Here is a 20,378-nt window from a genome sequence, read left to right on the forward strand (position 1 = left end):
AAAGCTGTCTTAACTACTTTCTGCAGAATTTGCATATCTTCTTTCGACTGTTCCCCCGTTCCCTGTAGTCTAGATGAGCCGCTAGAGTCTAACACTGAGGATATGGTTGTATGAGCATTTACTACACAGCAAGTTAGGGAGCAAGCCAAGAAATGTCTCGCATATAAGTTCTGGAATTAGGCTGCTGTAAGTGGTTGCCATCATATATAAGGATTTACAATTTGGTTTATGGCTTTCAGTACCACCAGTACTCAAATGGTTTAATCACCCCTGCTCTAGCATGCTTTACATTCTGTCCACGTGGATCTTACTTCTATGCACTAAAAATGGTTACTGACATGCTGAATAGGTAACCAGTAGGGATGTAAACTATTGTTTATTTGTGTAACTGCTTGAAATTCTTACATGATTATAGGAGGGGGAGCAGACCAGAGCCAGTGCTGAGGGTAGCTGGCTTCTGCTGCCCCTCGCTACCTCTGATAGGCTGTGTCTAGATTACATCCCTCTTTTGACAGGCTGTTACCCTGGAGCAACTCCCTGCCTTCCATGGGTGGAGGACTGCCTGAACCTCATGTGGCAGTTGGCTCACAACCTGCATGGGCAGGGAGATAGCAGCCATGTGAGGGGGAGGTTGGGGTGGGATGGGAGCATCCTGAGGTGTGGGAGAGGTCTGCTGACACCCAGTAGTGTGAGCCTGCTGAATCCTAGCCAATGTGGGCTGGGGCCAACAGCCCCATGAGGCTGAAACAACCCCTGCCCACAGTGCGGGCACTGCTTCAGCCTGGCCTTGGAGGGAGGGGGGCTGTTCCCCCTCCACCCACCTGACCCCTACCTTCTGTTCAATCAATTAAATGGTTAAACATTTTATTTAACAGGTTAACTAATTAAATGGGATTTTATATCCCAACTGAGGATGTACTCTGTTTCTCACTCTGTATGTGACTATGGAGATATTGTGTTGCTGGTCTGAATGACCCAACATACACAGCACTAAGTGAAACAGTTCTTTAGGGAAGATGCAAGTGTTTTTTCATTTACTACATATAGACTACAGGCTTCTTTCAGAAGAAGCTTTTTTCGGAAAAGATCTTCCAAAAAAACGTATTCCGAAAGAGCGTCCACACTGCAAAAGTGCATCGAAAAAGCGATCTGCTTTTTCGAAGGAGAGCATCCAGACTGAATGGACGCGCTCTCGCATGTAAGCTGTGATTGCTATGGACGGAATGGCCACCAGGTTACCTGTGCTTTTTTCGCTTTCCTCTTCCTCCAAAAGACCTCCCTCTTCCCTGTCCACACACGCCTTTTTGCGAAAGAGCTTTTTTGCAAAAAGGCTTCTTCCTCGTAGAATGAGGGTTACCAATGCCAGAAAAACCCCTATGTTCTTTTGATTTTCTTGTGGGAGAACACAATTGCAGTATGGATGTTCCTCAAGTTTTGTCGGAAAAACAGCCATTTTTCTGACAAAACTCTTTAGTGTAGACATACCCTAATTGTTTAAGTTTTTTGCATTCTTTTAATGTAAAACATACTGTTAGGGTATTTAAAAGAGTGGAGTTTATAAAATGAATGTCCATCTAAATCTCTGGATTTCTAATACAAATTCATAAAAACCTGGATGAAATCATGTGTGGAGGTTATTCCTCTCTTCTAACAATTGAGTTCTGTTTATTGAATATTTACATTTAATCTTTTTAGAGATGCTGGGGCCATACTTACCAAACAAAGCATCTGCTATTCTAAACTTACAGGTACTCTTAGACTTGCCATGATAGCCAGATCTTGAATTTTGGTGCCTCTGTGAGAATAAATAGCATGTCCCAATGAATTGCCTCACTCACAAGTAAATGCCTCACTCAGCTGTGCTGCTCAATTTCTGCTCATTACTCTTTTGGATTTTGACAAAAACTACGTAAATACAATAAATGTCTTTATTTTTAGAAGGCTACTGGGACACTTTACTGGCCATAGGCTGTTTTTTTTTTCTCACCCTGGGAGCAGCTGAACAGCCAACACAGGCTCCCCCAGGACCTCGCTCCTGCATTAGGAAGGTAGGGTGAGTGGCTTCAGTAATAGGGCATTTGCCGCATGTACATCAGGCACACCGAGCCGGGAAAAGAAAATACCAGCCAGCTAGGATCAAAGCGCTGCGATCCCCCCACCAGGGAGACGGCCACAACCCCCAAGGGAGTCGCGACCCATAGGTTGTGCGCCCCTGCTACATACTACACACATTTTCCTCCTCCCACCCTTGCTAGTACATTTTTTTTTTTTGCAAGTTGGCCAGGAAGGCTGACCTAGAGGCTTCAAGAAGATTTTCAGTTTTAGTATGTTTGATATCAGAGGGGTAGCCGTGTTAGTCTGAATCTGCAAAAGCGATGAAGAGTCCTGTGGCACCTTATAGACTAACTGAAGTGTAGGAGCATAAGCTTTCGTGGGCAAAGACCATGCATCTGACGAAGTGGGTCTTTGCCCACGAAAGCTTATGCTCCTACACTTCAGTTAGTCTATAAGGTGCCACAGGACTCTTCGTCGCTTTAGTATGTTTGATGTGATTTTTCTTGCCTGTCGAAGTCAAAAGGGTCCAACTTTCAGAAGTTGTATATCTTCATCTGTGATTTAGAAAATGGCGTAGAGAATGCACTTATAAAGTTTGTGAATGATAGCAAGCTGGGAGGGGTTACATGCGGTTCAGAGGATAGAACTGTAATTCAAAATGATCTGGAGAAAAGGAGTGAGGTAAATAGGATGAAATTTGGTGAAGACAAATGCAGAGTACTCCACTTAGGAAGCAACAATCAGTTGTACATATACCAAATAGGAAATGACCTAGGAAGCAGTATTTCAGAAAGGGATCTAGAGGGCATAGTGGATCACTGAGTCAACAGTGTGGTGATACTGGGGGGGAAAACAAGAGGGGGGGGCAGACGCCATTGTGGGATGTATTAACAATGGTATTGTAAGCAACACATGAAAAGTAATTCTTCCGCTCTACTTTGTGTTGATTAGGCCTCAACTAGAGTATTGTGTCCAATTTGGGGCTCCACATTTCAGGAAAGATGTTGACAAATTTGGAGAAGGTCCAGCGAAGAGCAACACAAATGATTAAAGGTCTAGAAAGCATGACCAGTGAGGGAAGATTGACAGAACTGGGTTTGTTTAGTCTGGAATAGAGAAGACTAAGAGGGGACATAATGTTCATGTATCTAAAAGGTTGTTACAAGGAAGAGGAAGAAAATTTATTCTGCTTAACCGCTGATGATAGGACAAGAAGCAATAGTCTTAAATTACAAGAAGCAATAGTCTTAAATTACAGCAAAGGAGGTTTAGGTTGGACATTAGGAAAACTTCCTAACTGTGAGTTGTTAAGCACTGGAATAAATTGCCTTGGGAGGTAAGGAATCTCTATCATTGGAAATATTTAGGAGCAGTTTAGACAAACACCTGTCAGAGATGGTCTATATAGTGCTTGGTACTGCCATGAGTGAAGGGTACTGGATTTTGACCTCCCAATGTTCCTTCCAGTTCTGTTATTTTAAGTTGGGATCTCTAATATAAAACAATATTTTTATTAATATGTAAACTAACTGTTTTAGTCAGGGCTCCTATTAGGCACTGTGGTGAGGTCTGTTTACAAAAGCTACCTGTCTTTCTGGATGACTAGGGAATTTCCCCCTTATTAAGGAGATGCCAACTCATTTTGGCCCCACAGATAGATTTTGAAAAATGTATCTTTTTTTAGTATAGTATTTCTTGCAGGCAGTTCTCCTGTGTGCTTGTTAATGTGCTGTTCTAACTTGAAGAATGATTCTAAAAAATGGCATTGCCATCGGTGTCATGTTTCAGTGATTTTTTTTCAGCCCCAATTTAACTTTTTTTTTTTTTTTTAAACTAACATTGTGAACTTCACATAGAAGGCGAAAGTCAAGATGCTTTTGTTCCATCTCTTACACAATACAAACTGTGCAGGCCAAATTATGCCTTTGTTTATATCCAGGTCACACCATTACTCTTCGGAGCGGCTATACAGGTGTAACTACTGATTTAATTTTGAAGGCAAGGAAACAACACAGTTTGTCCCTCAGTTCCCCATGGTGAGTTTGCAAAATTAGTACAGGTTGAACCTCTCTTGTCCAGAACTCTCTTACCTGGAAACATTCATTATCCCGAATGATTTTAGCTAGCCAGATGTCTACTTTTCATGGGTATGGCCAAGTTTCTCATGGTCCCACAAAGTTTGTTTACAGCTACTAGTCATAGCTCTTAGTGCTGTTATTTAGCTCTGATATACCCCCTACACATTCTCTAACGGCACAGTAAGTAATGGAAGTGTTGGTAATGCTGCTAAACCGTATTGACCTCCCGTAGTCCAGAAAACTCTTTTGTTCAGAACTGGTTAGGTCCTGAGAGTGCTGGATGAGAGAGCTTCAACCTGTAGCTTGATGAAAACAAAAGTGTGTTCAAACATAGATCCCGAACAGATGGCAAGCATGCTTAAACCAGTCCTTTTCTTCTTCCTCTCAATCCTTACTTTTCTCTTCCAAATGATATGTCTCAATCAAGAGTTCTCAAACTTCATTGCGCTGTGACCCTCTTCCAACAAAAGAAAAAAAGAAATTAGTACACGGCCCCAGCTGTGGAGGGGGGACTGAAGTAATAGTGTAGTCAGTTAAGTGATAAGCAAAGCTTACAGGTTAATGCTGTAGACCAGTGGTACTCAACCTTTTTTCATTCACGACCTCTTGAGCCGGGAAAATTTTTGTTGACCAAAAAAACCAACAACAACAAAAAAAGGGAACATTTTGTTGCTGCCTCTTTAAAGTGCCAATCCATTCCTCTGCTACTCTTCCCACCCCTGCTGTATGTACCTTGGGCGTGCCGAGCAAGGAAAAGAAAATACTGGCTGGCCAGGATCAAAGTTCTGCGACCCCCCCCCCCTCCCCCAGTGCGTCATGACACATAAGTAGCATGCCCCTGCTACAGACTACATGCATTTCCTTCCCCCGACCCTTGCTAATATATTTTTTTGCAAGCTGGCCAGCAGCCTGGCTCAGTTTTGGCTGCTGCTAGGTCCAGAACCTAACCCTGCTGCAGCTCTGCATTTGAAGTGTATTAGGAGCCAGGTGGTCAGGCCACCTGGCTCAGTTCTGGCTCGTGCCAGGTCCAGGAGCTTAGATACCCCCCTTAGAGAGGGGCTGCTGCCATTCCACTCTGCTGCCTCTTTATCAGAGGCAGCAGCACTGGGCGACAGGCAGCCAATCCAGAAGGGGAGCTGGTTTTTAAACTGGCTGCCCTCATGGACCAGGTCCTGCCTGGCACTCTGCACTGCTGCCTCTGATACAGTGACTGCCGGCCCTACCCCTGGGCACTGTAGAATAGTTGATTAACTGATAAAAATTATTGAAGTTACTCAACTAATAAATTAACCGATATTTAACATCTCTAGACTGACACCTGAGCCTCACTGTCCCGGGTTAGGGTAGCGGGGGAAGGTGGTGGCAAAACTCAAGCTCAAGGGCTTCAGCCCAAGGGTGGGGCCTTATAAACTGAATCCCAACATGCAGGATAGAAACCCTCAGGTTGTTGCCTTGGGTGATGGAGTTTGGGCTTCATCTTAGGACCCTGTAAATCTAAGGCAGTCCTAGTGACTACATTAAAATGGGGTCATGATGCAGGATGTGATAGTATAAATGGTTAACCTTCACAGTTGTATGCAAATCCTACTCTCATGGCTGCTGTTTCAGAGGCAGCAGTGGGGGGAAGGGGACAGGATCTGGTGCTTGTGGGGAGCTGGCTTAAAAGCTGAAAAATTCAGCGGTTACATGTTTACAAAAACCCCTCATTTTAACATCCCTAGACCCGATCCCCTTGGAGGTCCCAGCTCACAGTTTGAGAGCCACTGGTCTAAATATTCACAGTGTAGAAGGGGCCATGGAGCCACCACAGGGTATTTTTCCTCATTTAGCTGACTTGAAACTACCTGTTTTCAAGAAGTTATGATGAGAATTAAGAAAATTAATACCAAACTGAACACTCAAATAGAGAGCTCTTTTTTTAATGAAAAAATTTAAAATATAACCTTATATAATGCAGTTGAATATCAGTAGATTCACTCTGTGAACCTGTAAACAAATCATATTGTAGTTTTTTTGTTAGTTTGATAAACATCAGTGTTTCAGTTTACTGAAATTTTATCAGTGTTCTTAAAAGAAGCAGAATCACCTATTACTTTCCATATAGTCTCCCCCATGATAGCAAGGCTAATTTCATGGATTAATGATTTAACTTTCAAAGGCAAATTCAGATCTAAAGATTATAAATATACACACACTACTCTAGGATGTTACATATAGCAATTCAAACATTCCTTTCCTATGTGTTAGTCCTATGACACTTCTGGTTTAGCATCTCTTCCATAAGCCCTGTCATGTAAAGTTTTTCAATACTTTTTTGATGATTATGAACCTTTAAGGGAAGCCCTTCAATGAAGTTATTGCAAAAATTTCAATCTAGGTTCAGGTATCCTCTCAATAGAGTAAACAGCCCTTTGATTCCTTTTATAACTTTAAACCTAAGCACTATTTCTTTTCCTAGTCCCATCAAATTGAGTTTGAAGGTCAGTTTCTCCAACCAGTAGGAATAGATAATTGGTTAATCTGCTGGTTAATGCAGGCTAACAATCGAAGGTGAAAAACTGAGACTAATTGTAAAGGTGTAGTGATAGAAATGTAGCTGTGTTAGTCTGGTGTAGCTGAAACAAAATACAGGACTATGTAGCACTTTAAAGACTAACAAAATATATTTTGAATTGTATCCTTTGGTATATATGGTTGTGACTATTTTCTTCCACTATTTGATCTGAGGAAGTGGGTCTGGCCCACGAAAGCTCATCATCTAATAAACCATCTTGTTAGTCTTTAAAGTGCTACATAGTCCTGTATTTTGTAAAGGTGTAGATTGAGATAATTAAAAACAAATTTGCCTTCCAGCTTATTTTCCCATGTGCCTAATAGTTAACAGTGCCTCTTAATTCCACTCTTTATCTCTAGATATACTGGAAACTCCTGACTCTTTTGGTACTTCCTTGGAACTGTGGACCATAAATACCATTACTACAATGCTTAATTTATGGTGTAACTTGAACTGAGTACATGAGTACATTTATCATCTGTTTAGGTCAGTGTTTCTCTAAGTGGGCTGTGGGCCCACTCTGAGAGAGCTGCTAATGGCCCAGTCCCCTTTGTTTCCTTATTGGCTCCATAGCCACAGAGCCTCAGGGCTCCCCGTGGCTGGGAGGCTTTGTGACTGCAGAGCCAGTTAATAAACACACAGGAGTAGGACCCATGACCCACTTTGAGAAACACTGGTCTTAGATATTCATGCTATACCCATCACTTGGGCGGCCTTTCACATTTCTTTGGTGGACTAATGAAATAGAGGAGGGAGGAGTCTCTGTAGTTTTAAGTGCCTGCCTGAGTCTGATCACATCCTCCTAACACAGAGCCATCAAACTTAAGGCCAATGTTTAATTATGCTCATGGCCTGGAATATAAACTCAAAAAGACTTCATATTGTACATCATTTTCCTGCCACTGATGTTAATGGAAAAGCACAAACACCAAGGGGAAAATACAATCTTTAGGTAATAAGTAGACGTTTATTATGATGTGAGTCCTTTATTGTCACATTCAGCATCACCACTACTCTTCTTGGGCCAGTGACACTTCTGCTTTTTTCCTTCCCAACTGTCTTTTCATTATCTCCTTCTTCCCTGATTGTTATAAGACTTCTTTGTTTTCTCCTCTGCATTTCCTTCACTGTAGCAACTTTCACAGTTCTGAGGGCTTCACTTTGGATCACTTCATCATAAAACAACAAATTAAATAGTTAATGTTGGCATTGGGATTCAGAGTTGGCTCATTAGTGAGTAAGGCAGTTCTCCACCCTTTGTATTAGACTGGGCTGTCTGCAGACTCTGGCAGACATCACTCTGTTGGTTTATGCTAATTTTTGCATTTGGAAAGCTTTCTTCATAACCATAAGTGCTAACCTCTTTTACAAAATCAAATCTGAGATTTGAGAAAATATGGAAGTTATCCATCTATCATGTAAGATGGATCCAGACAATTGGTCATATATTTGATACCTTAATCCTAATATCTTTGTTTTGGCGATTTGATTAAAAAATGTGGAAGGACACCAAAATTGTGAGACTGGGTGAAAGGAAGGCTAGGGTAGGGATTTTGATAGAGAAGTAGTGTGAGAGAATGTCTAAATAAGTGAGCTTATTGCGTTTGAGGGGATGTAGGGAGAAGAGATATTGATGTTAAATTGCAGTTATCTGGCTCATCAGTTAGTCAATAAGGGGCCACCCGCGCTGCAGCTCTGCATTTTAAATATAGTAAGAGCTGCCGGGCTCTAGCTACATTTAAAATGCAGAGGCCTAGTGTCCCAGAGCAGTGCGAGCCAGGACTGCTCATTCCCGGCTTGCGCTGAGTCCAGCAATCCCGGGCCATGGCAGGTCCTGGCCACTGCAAACAGAAGCTGCTCCTGTGTAAACTTTCCTACCTAAAAGCTTTCTTGTTTTATTTGACTGATAGGTGTCCAACCTTTTTGATTAATGTCTTATTCAGTATTCTAACTCTGGATATGTAATACATGTTCTGAAGACAAAATTCACATTTCTCCCTTGTGTAGTAACTAGAAATTAACAACTATTCCCAGGTAATTTCAGAAAGGGTAGGATGGACAAGTTTGATCACCACTGTTTAATTCTGGGGAGAATTTGAATGTCACATATGGTTGAGGTACATAATATATTAGACTCAGTGTAAAATTGTCAAAACCATGATGATTTGGTACGTATTGCCCCAGAATCAGGTACCGAATTTCCATCATTAGTGTCTAAAGGGTAATAAATAACATGCAGAAGTTAAATAAACAACATTGCAAGGCAACACAACACAATGTGTGGTAGTAAGGATTACTTTGTTAATGCATTGAACTACAGGGTTCTGCTTCCCCAGCAGCTCTTGCATGTCGTTGGCTATTTATATTTAATCTCTCCATGTCTCAGTTACGTCATAGGAATGTTGTGCATTTCCATCCATACCAGTGTTAATAAATGTAAAGTGTCACAGATGTGCCAATTATTTTTACGTTAACATTAATTTACTATCAGCATTGGAATGTGTCCAGAAAAAACTGATTCTGCTCACATCTATGTCCAGAATATACAAAAACCTTTATCAATCTTCTGGTCTGGATATTGCAAACGGTGGATTTAGCACAGTGATTTTTAACATAGATATAAATATATGGAATGGATGTCTTCAGATACATACAGCCTTGTCTAAGCATTTGTATAAAACTGTCTTTTGGAGCCGATGTCTAGTATCTACCTTGTGAGAGCCTTGATTATGTCAGTATACCAATTGTAACAGCAGAAATTGAGCACAAACATAAACTGATTTTGAGCAGGTTTTGTTGAATACATTTGTGGTAAAAATAATATATATTTAATTAGATGAAGGGCAATATTGCCTAATATATGTTAATATCATAACTCTTTATCAGCTATAATAGAGTACAGTTATCAAATTGAAACAGAACCAAAAAATTATTATGGAAAAAACCCCTGAATAGGTCATGCTGACTAGTTAGTAATATCAACACAAAAACAAAGGTGATAGATAAAGTTGGGAGTGGATGCAGAGGAAGGAAAATGCTCTATACCTGCCTGTTCCTTCCCAGATTATAGGAACTACACTCATGAGTCACAAATGGAAAACTATAGAATAAAACTTTTATATAAAAGTGATAAGGAATAGGAAATGCCTCTGCATAAATCAAATGGACTTGTCAGCCTTCCCTTAATTGTACTCAGAGAAAAATGGAGAAAGCATTTGGGACAGCTTCATTTTCCTGTGTTTGGAACACTCTTATGTTGCAAAGTGTATTTATAGCCCCCCCTCTCCCTTTTTGTGTGTGAAAAGCATAGCTACTCTGCTAAAACTCATCATTGAATAAATTATACTGTACAGTTAAACCTTTCTTCCTCTGATTCAAACTGCTAGTAATCAGCTCATTGCAAAAATGTTTTTGAAGTTCCAGCTCCTGCAATCTAGTGATCAGGTGAACACCATCTTTTCTAAGAAGCTAAGTTTATTCTTTTTATGGTTCTAGTGGAAAATTTGAAATGCAGCTGTAAATGCATGGAAACTAGAGGACAAATAAAGTGAAACTATTATTTTTGAAAAAACTAATGACTTTGAATGCTTGGGGTTGGCAATATCAAAAATGTTGTATTGGAACTTCCCTGGTTACAACATCTCCAGTACAAGTCTGGTGTCTCATGGTATAAATTATAGAAGTACTGGAAGATGTAACCGACATTGCCCGGGTCTTCCAGGGGCAGGACTGGCAGGGTGGGTGATGCAAGAGTCCGGGCAGGGCCTTGGGGATGTGGGGGACATGGGGCAGGAGGCCAGGGACATGGGAGGGTGCAGGAGTCAGGCCCCAGGCTGCACGCAGCATTTCAATCTTTGCAATGCAATCTTTGACTGCTGGGGCTCTTGTATATTTCAAAGGTGGAACACTGCTGTGCCTTTGCCCCCTCCCATGGAGCTGGGGGGAACTGACTTGTAAGTCGGCTCCCCCCCAGCACTCAGTTTTCTCCCCCTCCCCCTCTTGTTGCCTCTTTCTGATAGAGGCAGCGGGGGGAGTGGGGAGGGAGAAGGGAAGCGACTAGTCGACTAGTGAGGTGACTGTCCAATAAGCTTTTGCTTATTGGATAGTCGACTAGTCAGTTAGTCACTTACATCCCTTTTTAGGAGGACTTCTTGAATAAACAGACTTGCAGACAGACACACACTAAAATAAATACATAGATATTGATATCCAATATGTGTCCTATATAATTTATATTGGGAATAACGGATCTCAGATGGATATTTCTAGGAATTGTATTCTTCCATGGCTTATTGATGATCATATTCATATTGTGAATCCATACTTTTCTTAAGTCAGAATGTGGCTTCTCTGTATTGAACAGTTTGTAGATGTTGGAAACCATGTGATTAGATTTAACTGTGCTATTTCTGGATAGGGTGTCCTGAGAGGTTGCCTAAAAGATTTTCATTTTCTTCTTCCTCCAACCTTTTAAGTGCAGTTCTGTTTACCTCTGAGCCAAATTCGCTATGTGCCTTCTAGAATGACTTTTGATGTTCAGGCACACTTACTCCATTTTCTTTTTACTTTTGTGTGAATCATAATTTCTCCCTGTTTTTTAACTGCTCCATTAACCCAGATGTGAGTGTGTTGACAAATTACTATGGATGGGACTTGAGGGTATTTGATGATGATTAACAACCTAGTAATAATTAGTACCAAGTAATCTGTGATACCAATGGTAATGTAAATCAGTATGGCTTTTGTGGATGCTGTAGTAATTTTTGCAGACTTTCACTGATGTCTAGTTAGTTTGTGGTCTGGATAGGAATAAATTTTAGAATTATGAAATTTTTATTCAAGTTGTGGCCACGCACAAGAGATTCAAATATCACTCAGTTGATATAGCAGAGTGCCCACAGCAGGCAGCATGTGTTTTTGCTGGTGGTGCATATACAATTTATTCTGCACATGGATGGAAAAAATTGGAAGGAACACTGGTTATGACATTATCTCCACTCTTCATATTCACACACCTTGCTAAACACATGGTTCCTAACTATATAGATATTTGACTTTTGCTTGTGAACAAAGCTCGGGTATGAATGTTTTACTGGACACATACTAGGCAATATTATCTTCACAGCAGTAACTAAGTATCATGTTTTAAAAACCAGTGTGTTGCGTCTTGGTTTACCATAACAAGCTTCATTATGCCTTCTCAATGAGAGTTTTATTGGAAAATAGAAATAATATGCTAGTTCAGGACTACTCAACACGCGGCCCATGGCCTGTATGTTTGTGGCCCACAGTGCGGTTTGGGTTTACATAGGGCTCAACACGTGGCACATAGGTGGGTTCCTTTGAATGTGGCCTCCATTGGGACCACGCTTCATAATGGCGAGTCAATATAATGGTCTTCTGTTGATATGCGTTTTAGTAGTTAAATTCCTGGACTGTTATTGCTCATTAAAAGTGCTGTCATATGGGAGGAAATCAGGTTCATACTGCTTTTTGTTAATATCAGCAGAACTGACTTAAATGGGGCCTGCATGTTATGTAGTCTTGCCTTAATCTTTGTATTCATGCCCATCAGTGTGAAAAAAGCTATTTGCATATACATGCAACCGCACTGAAGTTGTGGCCTTTGTCATGTGCTGTGACTCTAATTGTGGCCCCTGGAGCTTCCAAAGTTGAGTAGTCCTGTGCTAGTTAGTACTAGGCTATTTCCATGAAATAGAGAGATCATGAGCAAACAAAGAATGTCCCAAGTACATCTTGATTTGATAAATCAAAATCTGAAATGGTCTGACTTGAATCAGGATCAATCATTTCCAAGGAAAAATTAAGCCAGTTGAAATCTGGTATTGCTGTATGCAAGACAACCACCATTCTGGCAACTGCTTGGATCACCTTCTGCTTTTGTGAATAAATGGTAAGTTTCACTGCACTGGACTGGCATTTTGGGTCACTTTGTAGTTGAAAACTTTGTGATAACTAAAACATATGGAAGATGAGATCAGAGGAGAAGAAAGCAAACTTTTGCTTTACAGGTAGCATGTTTAAACTTTAATTTGATGCTATTGGAAAGGAGTTCAGGAAAGAGAATCGGGAGGGAAAGCAGATATTTTGTATTGGCTTTTACATGTTAGGACTGTACTTAAGGGAACTTGCCTGGAGAGACTCGTTGATGTTGGACTGCCAGTCTCCACTCTCTATGAAACACTTGTAATTGCCGTTAAGTTGGCGGTGTTGATGGGGAACTCCTCTCATGTGGACTAGTTTATTGAATTCACTTGGAACTACAACCCTGCTAATATTGTGAAACAAGATCTCTAAATACTGGCATTAACCTGTTTCCTGTCTCACTGATTTGATGCACTGCCTTTCCAAAGTGTGGAGACACATGTAGGAAGTATTACATTTTTGTATGGTGAGATAATCACATGGTAACATTCAAACACCACAAACGAAAAAAAGTACAAACATTGATAGTAATATATTTAATTTATCTGTGTAGTTTCAGTGCAATATTATATAATCGCAGCCCACGCTACTGTTTTGAAGCACTCAGCAAATCCCATTTGCTGTTTGGTCATGTAAAGATGTGTTTATCTTGCCTTGTATGAGTCGTTAAGCTGCTGCGGAGACCATCCAGAATCTCAGAAACCTATTCATGCACCAAACTAATCTTAAAGTCTGCTTGCTACTGTTTTAGGTAATTTACTATTTGGCCCATCAGACTTAGGGAATAAACAGTTAACACATGTAATAGGGTATCAGTTTGTATGCATAATCTCTCATACTTAACACCATTTTGGTGACATAGAAATTTAGGACAGGGCAGCCATGAAACTTGTCAAGATGGTTATCTGGTTTGCCTACATTCAGAGGCATCAAGGTCAGAATACCTTTCATGAAAGCATTTATAAAAGGAGAAGACTATTGAAAAATGCCTGTTAATGTTTTGTTTAAGCTTCTGAATAGTTTACATAGGAATTTGATGGTGCACACGGCACAGTGTGATGCAATAAAATATATTTAGGACACTTTTTATAACACACGTTCTCTTAAAAGATGTGTCCTATACAACATTTCTAAATAAGTTTTTGCAGATAATATGCACAATAGGAAGAATAAGTGGAATGACTGAATGCCCTCCCATGTGTGGAAAGGCCCAACTGCAAAGAGAGAACAGTGTCATTGTAATTGATTCTTCATGACATTGTGGCCATGGCTTATTAAAGCCCTGTGTCATCAAAACGTATTTTAGCATTTTGTCTACTTTATTCTTTCTATTTACTTTTTGTGTTGTTTGTACTCTCCAGCTTTGTACCTGCTGAGCAAGACAACACACTTATGCTATTATTCACAGTATTGAATTGTCCACACATGAAGGGTTCTGATGTGGATGGGACCACTTTAAGCTAATTATTCACATTTTTGATAAACTAGACAATGTTGTTTTATGGAGCCTGTAAGCATTGTCCTTCGTACTTAGTGTCACATTACGCTCTAGCTTTGGTAAGTTTTCCCAATTTATATAGCAGTGTATATAAAACAAATGAAGTGTGTTAATAGAGCTATTAGAGGAAGTTTTGTTCGATACCTTCCTTCCCTATTTTACTTGCATCATTTGAATCATCCCCATTTTAAGCAGCCTTCTCCAAACATCCAGGTTAGATGGCACTGGATCCATCTCTGGTAAACGATATAGAAGAAGTTTTACGTGCTAGGACACTTGAGAAAATTGCAAAGAATTTCAAGCTTCTGTCTTGTAGCTTGATTACAGAACAATAGTCCAAACAACGTGTAATATTTGTTACTAGCCTTAGCATGAACAGTTAAATTTTTATTAAAATATAGAAAATTATACTTATAACAGTAGCAAGTTAATGATTATTAAGAACACTGAACAGCGTGAATTTCTTTTCTGGCATTAAAATATCAGGTATTAAAAGCAAACCTAGCAAATTTGCACAAGAAACATGGAATTCTAAAACTGTGAATTAACAAATGAAAAAAAATACTTTTAATATATTTAGATTTTATAGTTAAGAATATTTTACTAGTGCAGTATCTTTTATAAAAAAAAAATAGAAGTTTCAACGGGGCTGTGCTGCATGGAGCCCAGAATCAGCTGGAGTTGGTACTTCAAAGGGCAGCGCAAGTGAGCTGGGCTTGATCCAGCTGATCCCTGGCTCTGTGTTGCAAAGCCCTTTGAAGTATCGGAGCAGCACTTCCAAGGGTCTTTGCAACAGCGGAGCTGGGGATCAGTCCCCAGCTGATACCCGGCTCCGCATTGCAAAAGCCCTTTGCAATGCGGAACCAGACATCAGCTGGCGACTGATCTCCAGCTCCATTGTTGCAAAGCTTCTTTGAACTGCTGGAGCTGCACTTCAAAGGGGCATTGTAATAGGGAGCTGGGGATCAGCTGGGCACTGTAGCTAATTCCTTGGTCCGCTTGTGCTGCCCACTTCAAAGAGGCAGCGCAGCATTAACGCCTGCGATAAATGCATTATTTTTTTAAATGCGTTAATCCTGTCCTTCGTTAATCGCAGGCGTTAATGCAGGTCAATTGACAGCCTTAGTATTAAATCTTACTCTAGCATTTACTATTAACTTTTTGAGAAGACAAGTGCTTTTTTTATACAGTGTAGATGAGCAATGTTCCAGTAAAACTTTTCCCTCAAGAAGAAAGCATAATATCATGTGAAAAAAGCTGTACATTATTCATTAATTTTCTTCTTGTCAAAGGCACACAATAGTATGGTATTCCACTCCAACTGTGAATGTACTTTGTCGTCTGATGCCAGTCCCATCATACTTGAAAATTATTCACAATAGGGATTGTGAGTGAGAGTTTATATTCTCCATCTATGGACTAACACGTATCATCAGTTCCATCATTCACTTTGCACTATCTGTGACTCTACATTGCAGTCTTGCCTGACCTGCACCTGTGCATATTATTGCTGTGTTGTTGGATGGACAAAGCAGAACTTCTGGTTGGCAGACCACTTAATAAAAATATTAAACTATTTCCTTTTGCATTTCATTATTAAAACAAGCAGTTATATTTGTCTTCTTTTTTTGTTTGGGGGACAATTAAAGTTAAATATATTTTGTTCGAGTCCTAATAATAATCAGATTTAAGGTTTAGATTCTTGCAAGGTGATTAATGATCACTAAAATGGTAACTTATGGACCAAAATCAGCCCCCCCCTTCTTGCAAAAATCATGCTGTAAGAAGTGTGCACCTCAGTATCTATTACACACAAGTTTGAAGTCTTTTTTTCTTGAAGAAGGTATAAGGGAATAGACTGACCAAATACCAAATGTAGCAGGCAGACCATTTTACTTTTTAAAAAATGCCACATTTTTCACCAGAAATTGTGTGGGTATTTGAATTGAATGGTATTTGCACATCAGATATTATCAATAATTAATTTTAAATTATTAATAAGAATAAAACAGTTAATTTGTACTGTTAAAAATCTGGACTGACAAGGCCTTTTCCCAAAGGGCATGAATTAATGTTCTTTGTTTAGGTAGTCTGGATAGGGGACTCCCACCTTTGTGTTTATTCAAGTCACCGTTTTACTGGCAAGAATATGAAGTTTGGTATGAATATCTTTTGCACTTGCTCCTGAAAATCAAGCTGAAGATTTAAGAGTTTTTTAAGAATGCAGTAGACTTTTGGATTCTCTGAGGGAATGAACACTCAACACAGCACTAACAGATAAGTGACTGATTTTTAACTACCATATATTTTATGATTACCCAATATTAGATCTAAACTTTATATTGTGATTTACGTGTTCTCTCCTCTTATTTCTAGATAAGTTCCAGTTTACAAAAGTTCCAGTCAGGCTTGGTAAGCATTCTTCTCTTTTCTTAATAGCAGTATTAGTTTCACAGAGCATAAATAACTGCTTAGTTGATGCTTAGTATTTTTTTTTCTCCAGTCCCTCCAAAGTTTACCACATTCTTTCATGCAAATAATTAGTAAATATCATTAATTGGAATTAGAATATACATCTATATTATATTTACTCAGTTTAGGAGTTCAAATAACTCAGCACATTATGTTTCTTTATAATATTTCTCATGTCTCAGAAATGTTTTGTTTCTGTTGCAAAACTGATCCCGATTTTAGGCACCAGGAATGAATTTTGTCCTAATCTATAATGAGTTCAGAACAGTCTTTTAATGCAGGGTGTATTGTACCTATAAGTCCATTGTGTTTTTTAATGCAACTTTTTCCTTTAATTTACAGCATTGCGGTCTGGTGTTTTCTTATCACTTCATGCCTCATCCTTTGAGTGGCCTATCCGGATCCTTTGGTTCCTGTTTCTGCCTGTGTCAAGATTTTTTTTTTTTCGGTTCTGTTTCCCCACATTTCCAAAGATCTCTTCTGCATCTTTTAGGCTTTTACTATTGTATTTTGTTTTTCACTTGTTTTCCTAGATTTTATTGTGGCTCCATCAAAGATTTCCCTTGGATCACTGACAGTTCTGATGTTCCTTTGTGATCTTTACTAGTGAAAAATTTTCCTTCGTGGAAGCTTCCTTGAAGTACAGGTCACACTTTTTAAATTACTTTCTCAGACCTAACTATCCCTATTAAAAGGTTATTCTAATTCTTTATCGTCACAGTATAAACTAAAAATAAACTAGGGATGTGAAAGGTTAACCAGTAAGCATCACCCTTAATAGGTGATGCTTGGTTGTATTTTACCAGTGGGGGGTTGGAGCAGATTCCTGCCTGTTGTGGGTAAGGGGTTGTTTCAGTCCCCTGGGGCCTGCCACAGACAAGGGTGTTCTAGGAATCTGGAGCAGGCCCTATCCACAGTGAGCCTTGTGGGTGGGTAGGCAGGGGCTGCTCCGGCTAGTTGGAGCAGGCCATGCCTGTGGTAGGGCGGCCACTCCAGCCTGGCTATGGTGGGTTGGTGTAGCACTCCAGCCCCATTGGGCTGGAGCAGCCCCCCTTAAATTGGTTAACCAGTTAAACTTCACATTTAACCAATTAAACTGGATTTATATACCCTAAAATAGACAACTAGTGAGAAAATGATGGCTATATATTTAACTGATCTATCAAAATTAGATTGACACAGTGCTTTCTAAGATAGACTGGGTAAAACAAATATATTGTTACAAACAACGGAGGGCACTTCAGATTTGTGAGATGTTTGATCCACCCCTTCTTCCTATTATTGACATGCAGCCACATTCCCAAGTCATGTATAGATTTTTTTTCATTAAGCAATTTTTTGTGGCCTGTGTTTGATCTTAAGTAGCCATTCTCTGCCAGAGTGCTGAATTGGTTGGCCCTTCCCAATCCACATTATTAAAAGAGCACTGTCATCCTACATTTTTATATAGACTAATTTTCATTTATTTCTTTTTCTGAGAACACTTTAAAAACTGTCCTAAAATTATTTTTTTTAAATCTCTTTTAGTTTTTGTATAGGATTTTTCTGTTCCCCAGTTTGTTTATTAAGGCTCTGTACAGTTATTCAGTTTCTTGCTAACTGACTAGTAAAAAACACAGCACTTGTGAGTGCTCAAAGGCACGAAGCATATAAACTGGAAAAAAAAATTTAACTTTTCATTTAGTAATCTTTGGTGTTCTTGTTACAATAGTTACACAATTTACAAATTTTTTAAGATGAACATTTCTAAAATTGTTATAACAGATTCATTTTTAAAGACAATTTTTTGTTGTATTCCAGTCCCTCACTTGTGCTTACATCAAATTATTATTACTTATGTATTTAAATCCAGTCTTTAATTTCCAAACTTATAGGGAAGGGTAACAGTTTGTGTGCTGTATTTCTTCTATGAATGGATTTTTGTGTGTGTGGAGAATGTGTGTGTGGCTTGTTCTGGTACTATCCCATTGTTCAGCAATGTAAAGCAATGTAATGTGTTAAGTTATACGGTCATGTATTCCTTTTTGTGAATCTAAAATAAAATTATAAAGCACCTATTGTGTGAAGTTTGAATCATTTTATTTTAATGTAACCTGTTATAAGCACTTGCACAATTGGCACATAAAAAGTGACTTAATGTTTAGCCTATAGGGTTGGTTTTACTAGTTGCTACAACCTCTTAGCTGCTGATATTTTATTGGAAATAGTATTGCTATCCTAACTTTTAGAAGTTCTTCTCTGCTGCATTGGTAACTAATTACTTTAGTTTTTTACCTGTTGGCAGTGCAGAATTATGTATATAATAGTACACTTACAGTAATCGCTAATTTAAAAAAATCAACAAAACACTATACTGTTTATGGTCTCATATTTAAACTTCAATATTGTTAAAATTAGCTTCTTCTAAGCTTACTTTATCACTAATTAAACTTTTTTGTATTTCAGGGAAATGAGGCAAGCTATCCTTTGGAAATGTGCTCGCACTGTAAGTCCATTCTTTGTTACTTCTTTGTGTGTGAGAGAGATTCTTGCTGCTGGTGCCAGGTTCTCTGCTAGTCCCTTGGGCCCCTGGGGCGGTTGGATGCCAGTTGGTCCCTTACTCCTTCACTCAGGATGTTTGAGGGGGCATGTGACCCTTCATCTTCCCTCCCTCCCACATGTCTCGCCTGAGTGGAAGGACCCAGGCTCACCACAGTTGCTCACCCACCTCTTCCCAACTCTGATTTGGCCTGGGGCGTGGCTTCAGAACTGCAGCCTGGCCACAGTAAAAACCATGTGGGGAGTCATGGTGGATACACTCAACTGCCCTTGGTGTGGGATCCTTCTAAGAGGAGCCTCTAGCCCTTGTCCCTGGTTCCCTGACACCCCTATGGCTGGTGGAGGATCACTGGCCAGCCATGTGGTTCTTACCATGGTTGGGCTGTGGCTCTGAACCGCCCTCATACCTTCTCCAGCCAGAGTCGTGCAGGTAGCTGTGGTGTGTAGGGTGGAGTTGCAGACCATATATCTACCCTGGTTTGGGCAGGGACTCAGGCAGGGGCCTACTCTCAGCCCCATTGCCCTGCACTAGAGGGTCCATGCAGCTCTCACAACTGCCTGAGCTGCACGGTAGCTGGAAGGTGGGGTTTGTGGGGAAAGAGAAAGGTAAGTGGGTAGGATTTGCCCCAGTGAAAAGTGGATGGGTGGGGCCTGTCCACTTTCAAAAAGGGCCCCACTGGACCAGCCTGGTTCTATTGCCTCTGGGGCACTGAAGCTCTTCTAGTTGGAAATAGAAACTAATGGAATCTTGTATTCTTTTTGAAGCAATCTTCATTATATGCAAGGAATGTACGAAGTTCTTCTCCAAATGCAGAAGGAACCAAGACTAAACGAGCAGTTTCTAGATAACAGCCCCAAGCCTCTTTAGCAACACCAAACCCTAAAGTGCTCTTTGTGGCTTTTATGACAGTGCTCACAGATATCCTGCTTGGTTTTCTTGCTTTTGGCCTCTGCCTCTGTCTTGGTCTGTTCTTTGTGTGTGTCTCTCTTCTCCTACTCCCCAGCCCTCCCGCACAAACCAATACTCGGCAAAAATTCCTGGACAAGCTTGTGTCTTTGTTGGGGGACTTCTAATTAACTCATCCTGGTAATTTGGCAGAGCAGTCTAGCCCTGTGGATAGGACCTGTTGGGCCCAGGGTGTCTTGGGTGATTACCTGGGGGGCCTGGCATAGCAAGTGGAGTGAGCCAACCCCAGTCCTAGTTCCAGTCCACGCTGTTCGCTTGAGCAATGCTGGG

At 40.1% G+C, this 20,378-nt stretch overlaps 1 protein-coding gene across 2 annotated transcripts in view; it reads left to right on the plus strand.

Annotated features, from left to right (window-relative positions):
- The window catches only part of PPP3R1 (protein phosphatase 3 regulatory subunit B, alpha), a 76,357-nt gene that overhangs the window by 28,481 nt on the left and 27,498 nt on the right, over positions 1-20,378 (plus strand). For both annotated transcript variants that reach the window (XM_075925564.1, XM_075925565.1), the window contains exon 2: positions 19,049-19,088. In XM_075925564.1, the coding sequence (XP_075781679.1) occupies positions 19,049-19,088 (40 nt within the window). The remainder of the gene's footprint in view (positions 1-19,048; positions 19,089-20,378) is intronic.

The sequence above is a fragment of the Pelodiscus sinensis genome, chromosome 3, assembly GCF_049634645.1.
Source record: "Pelodiscus sinensis isolate JC-2024 chromosome 3, ASM4963464v1, whole genome shotgun sequence".
Classification (NCBI taxonomy): domain Eukaryota; kingdom Metazoa; phylum Chordata; order Testudines; family Trionychidae; genus Pelodiscus; species Pelodiscus sinensis.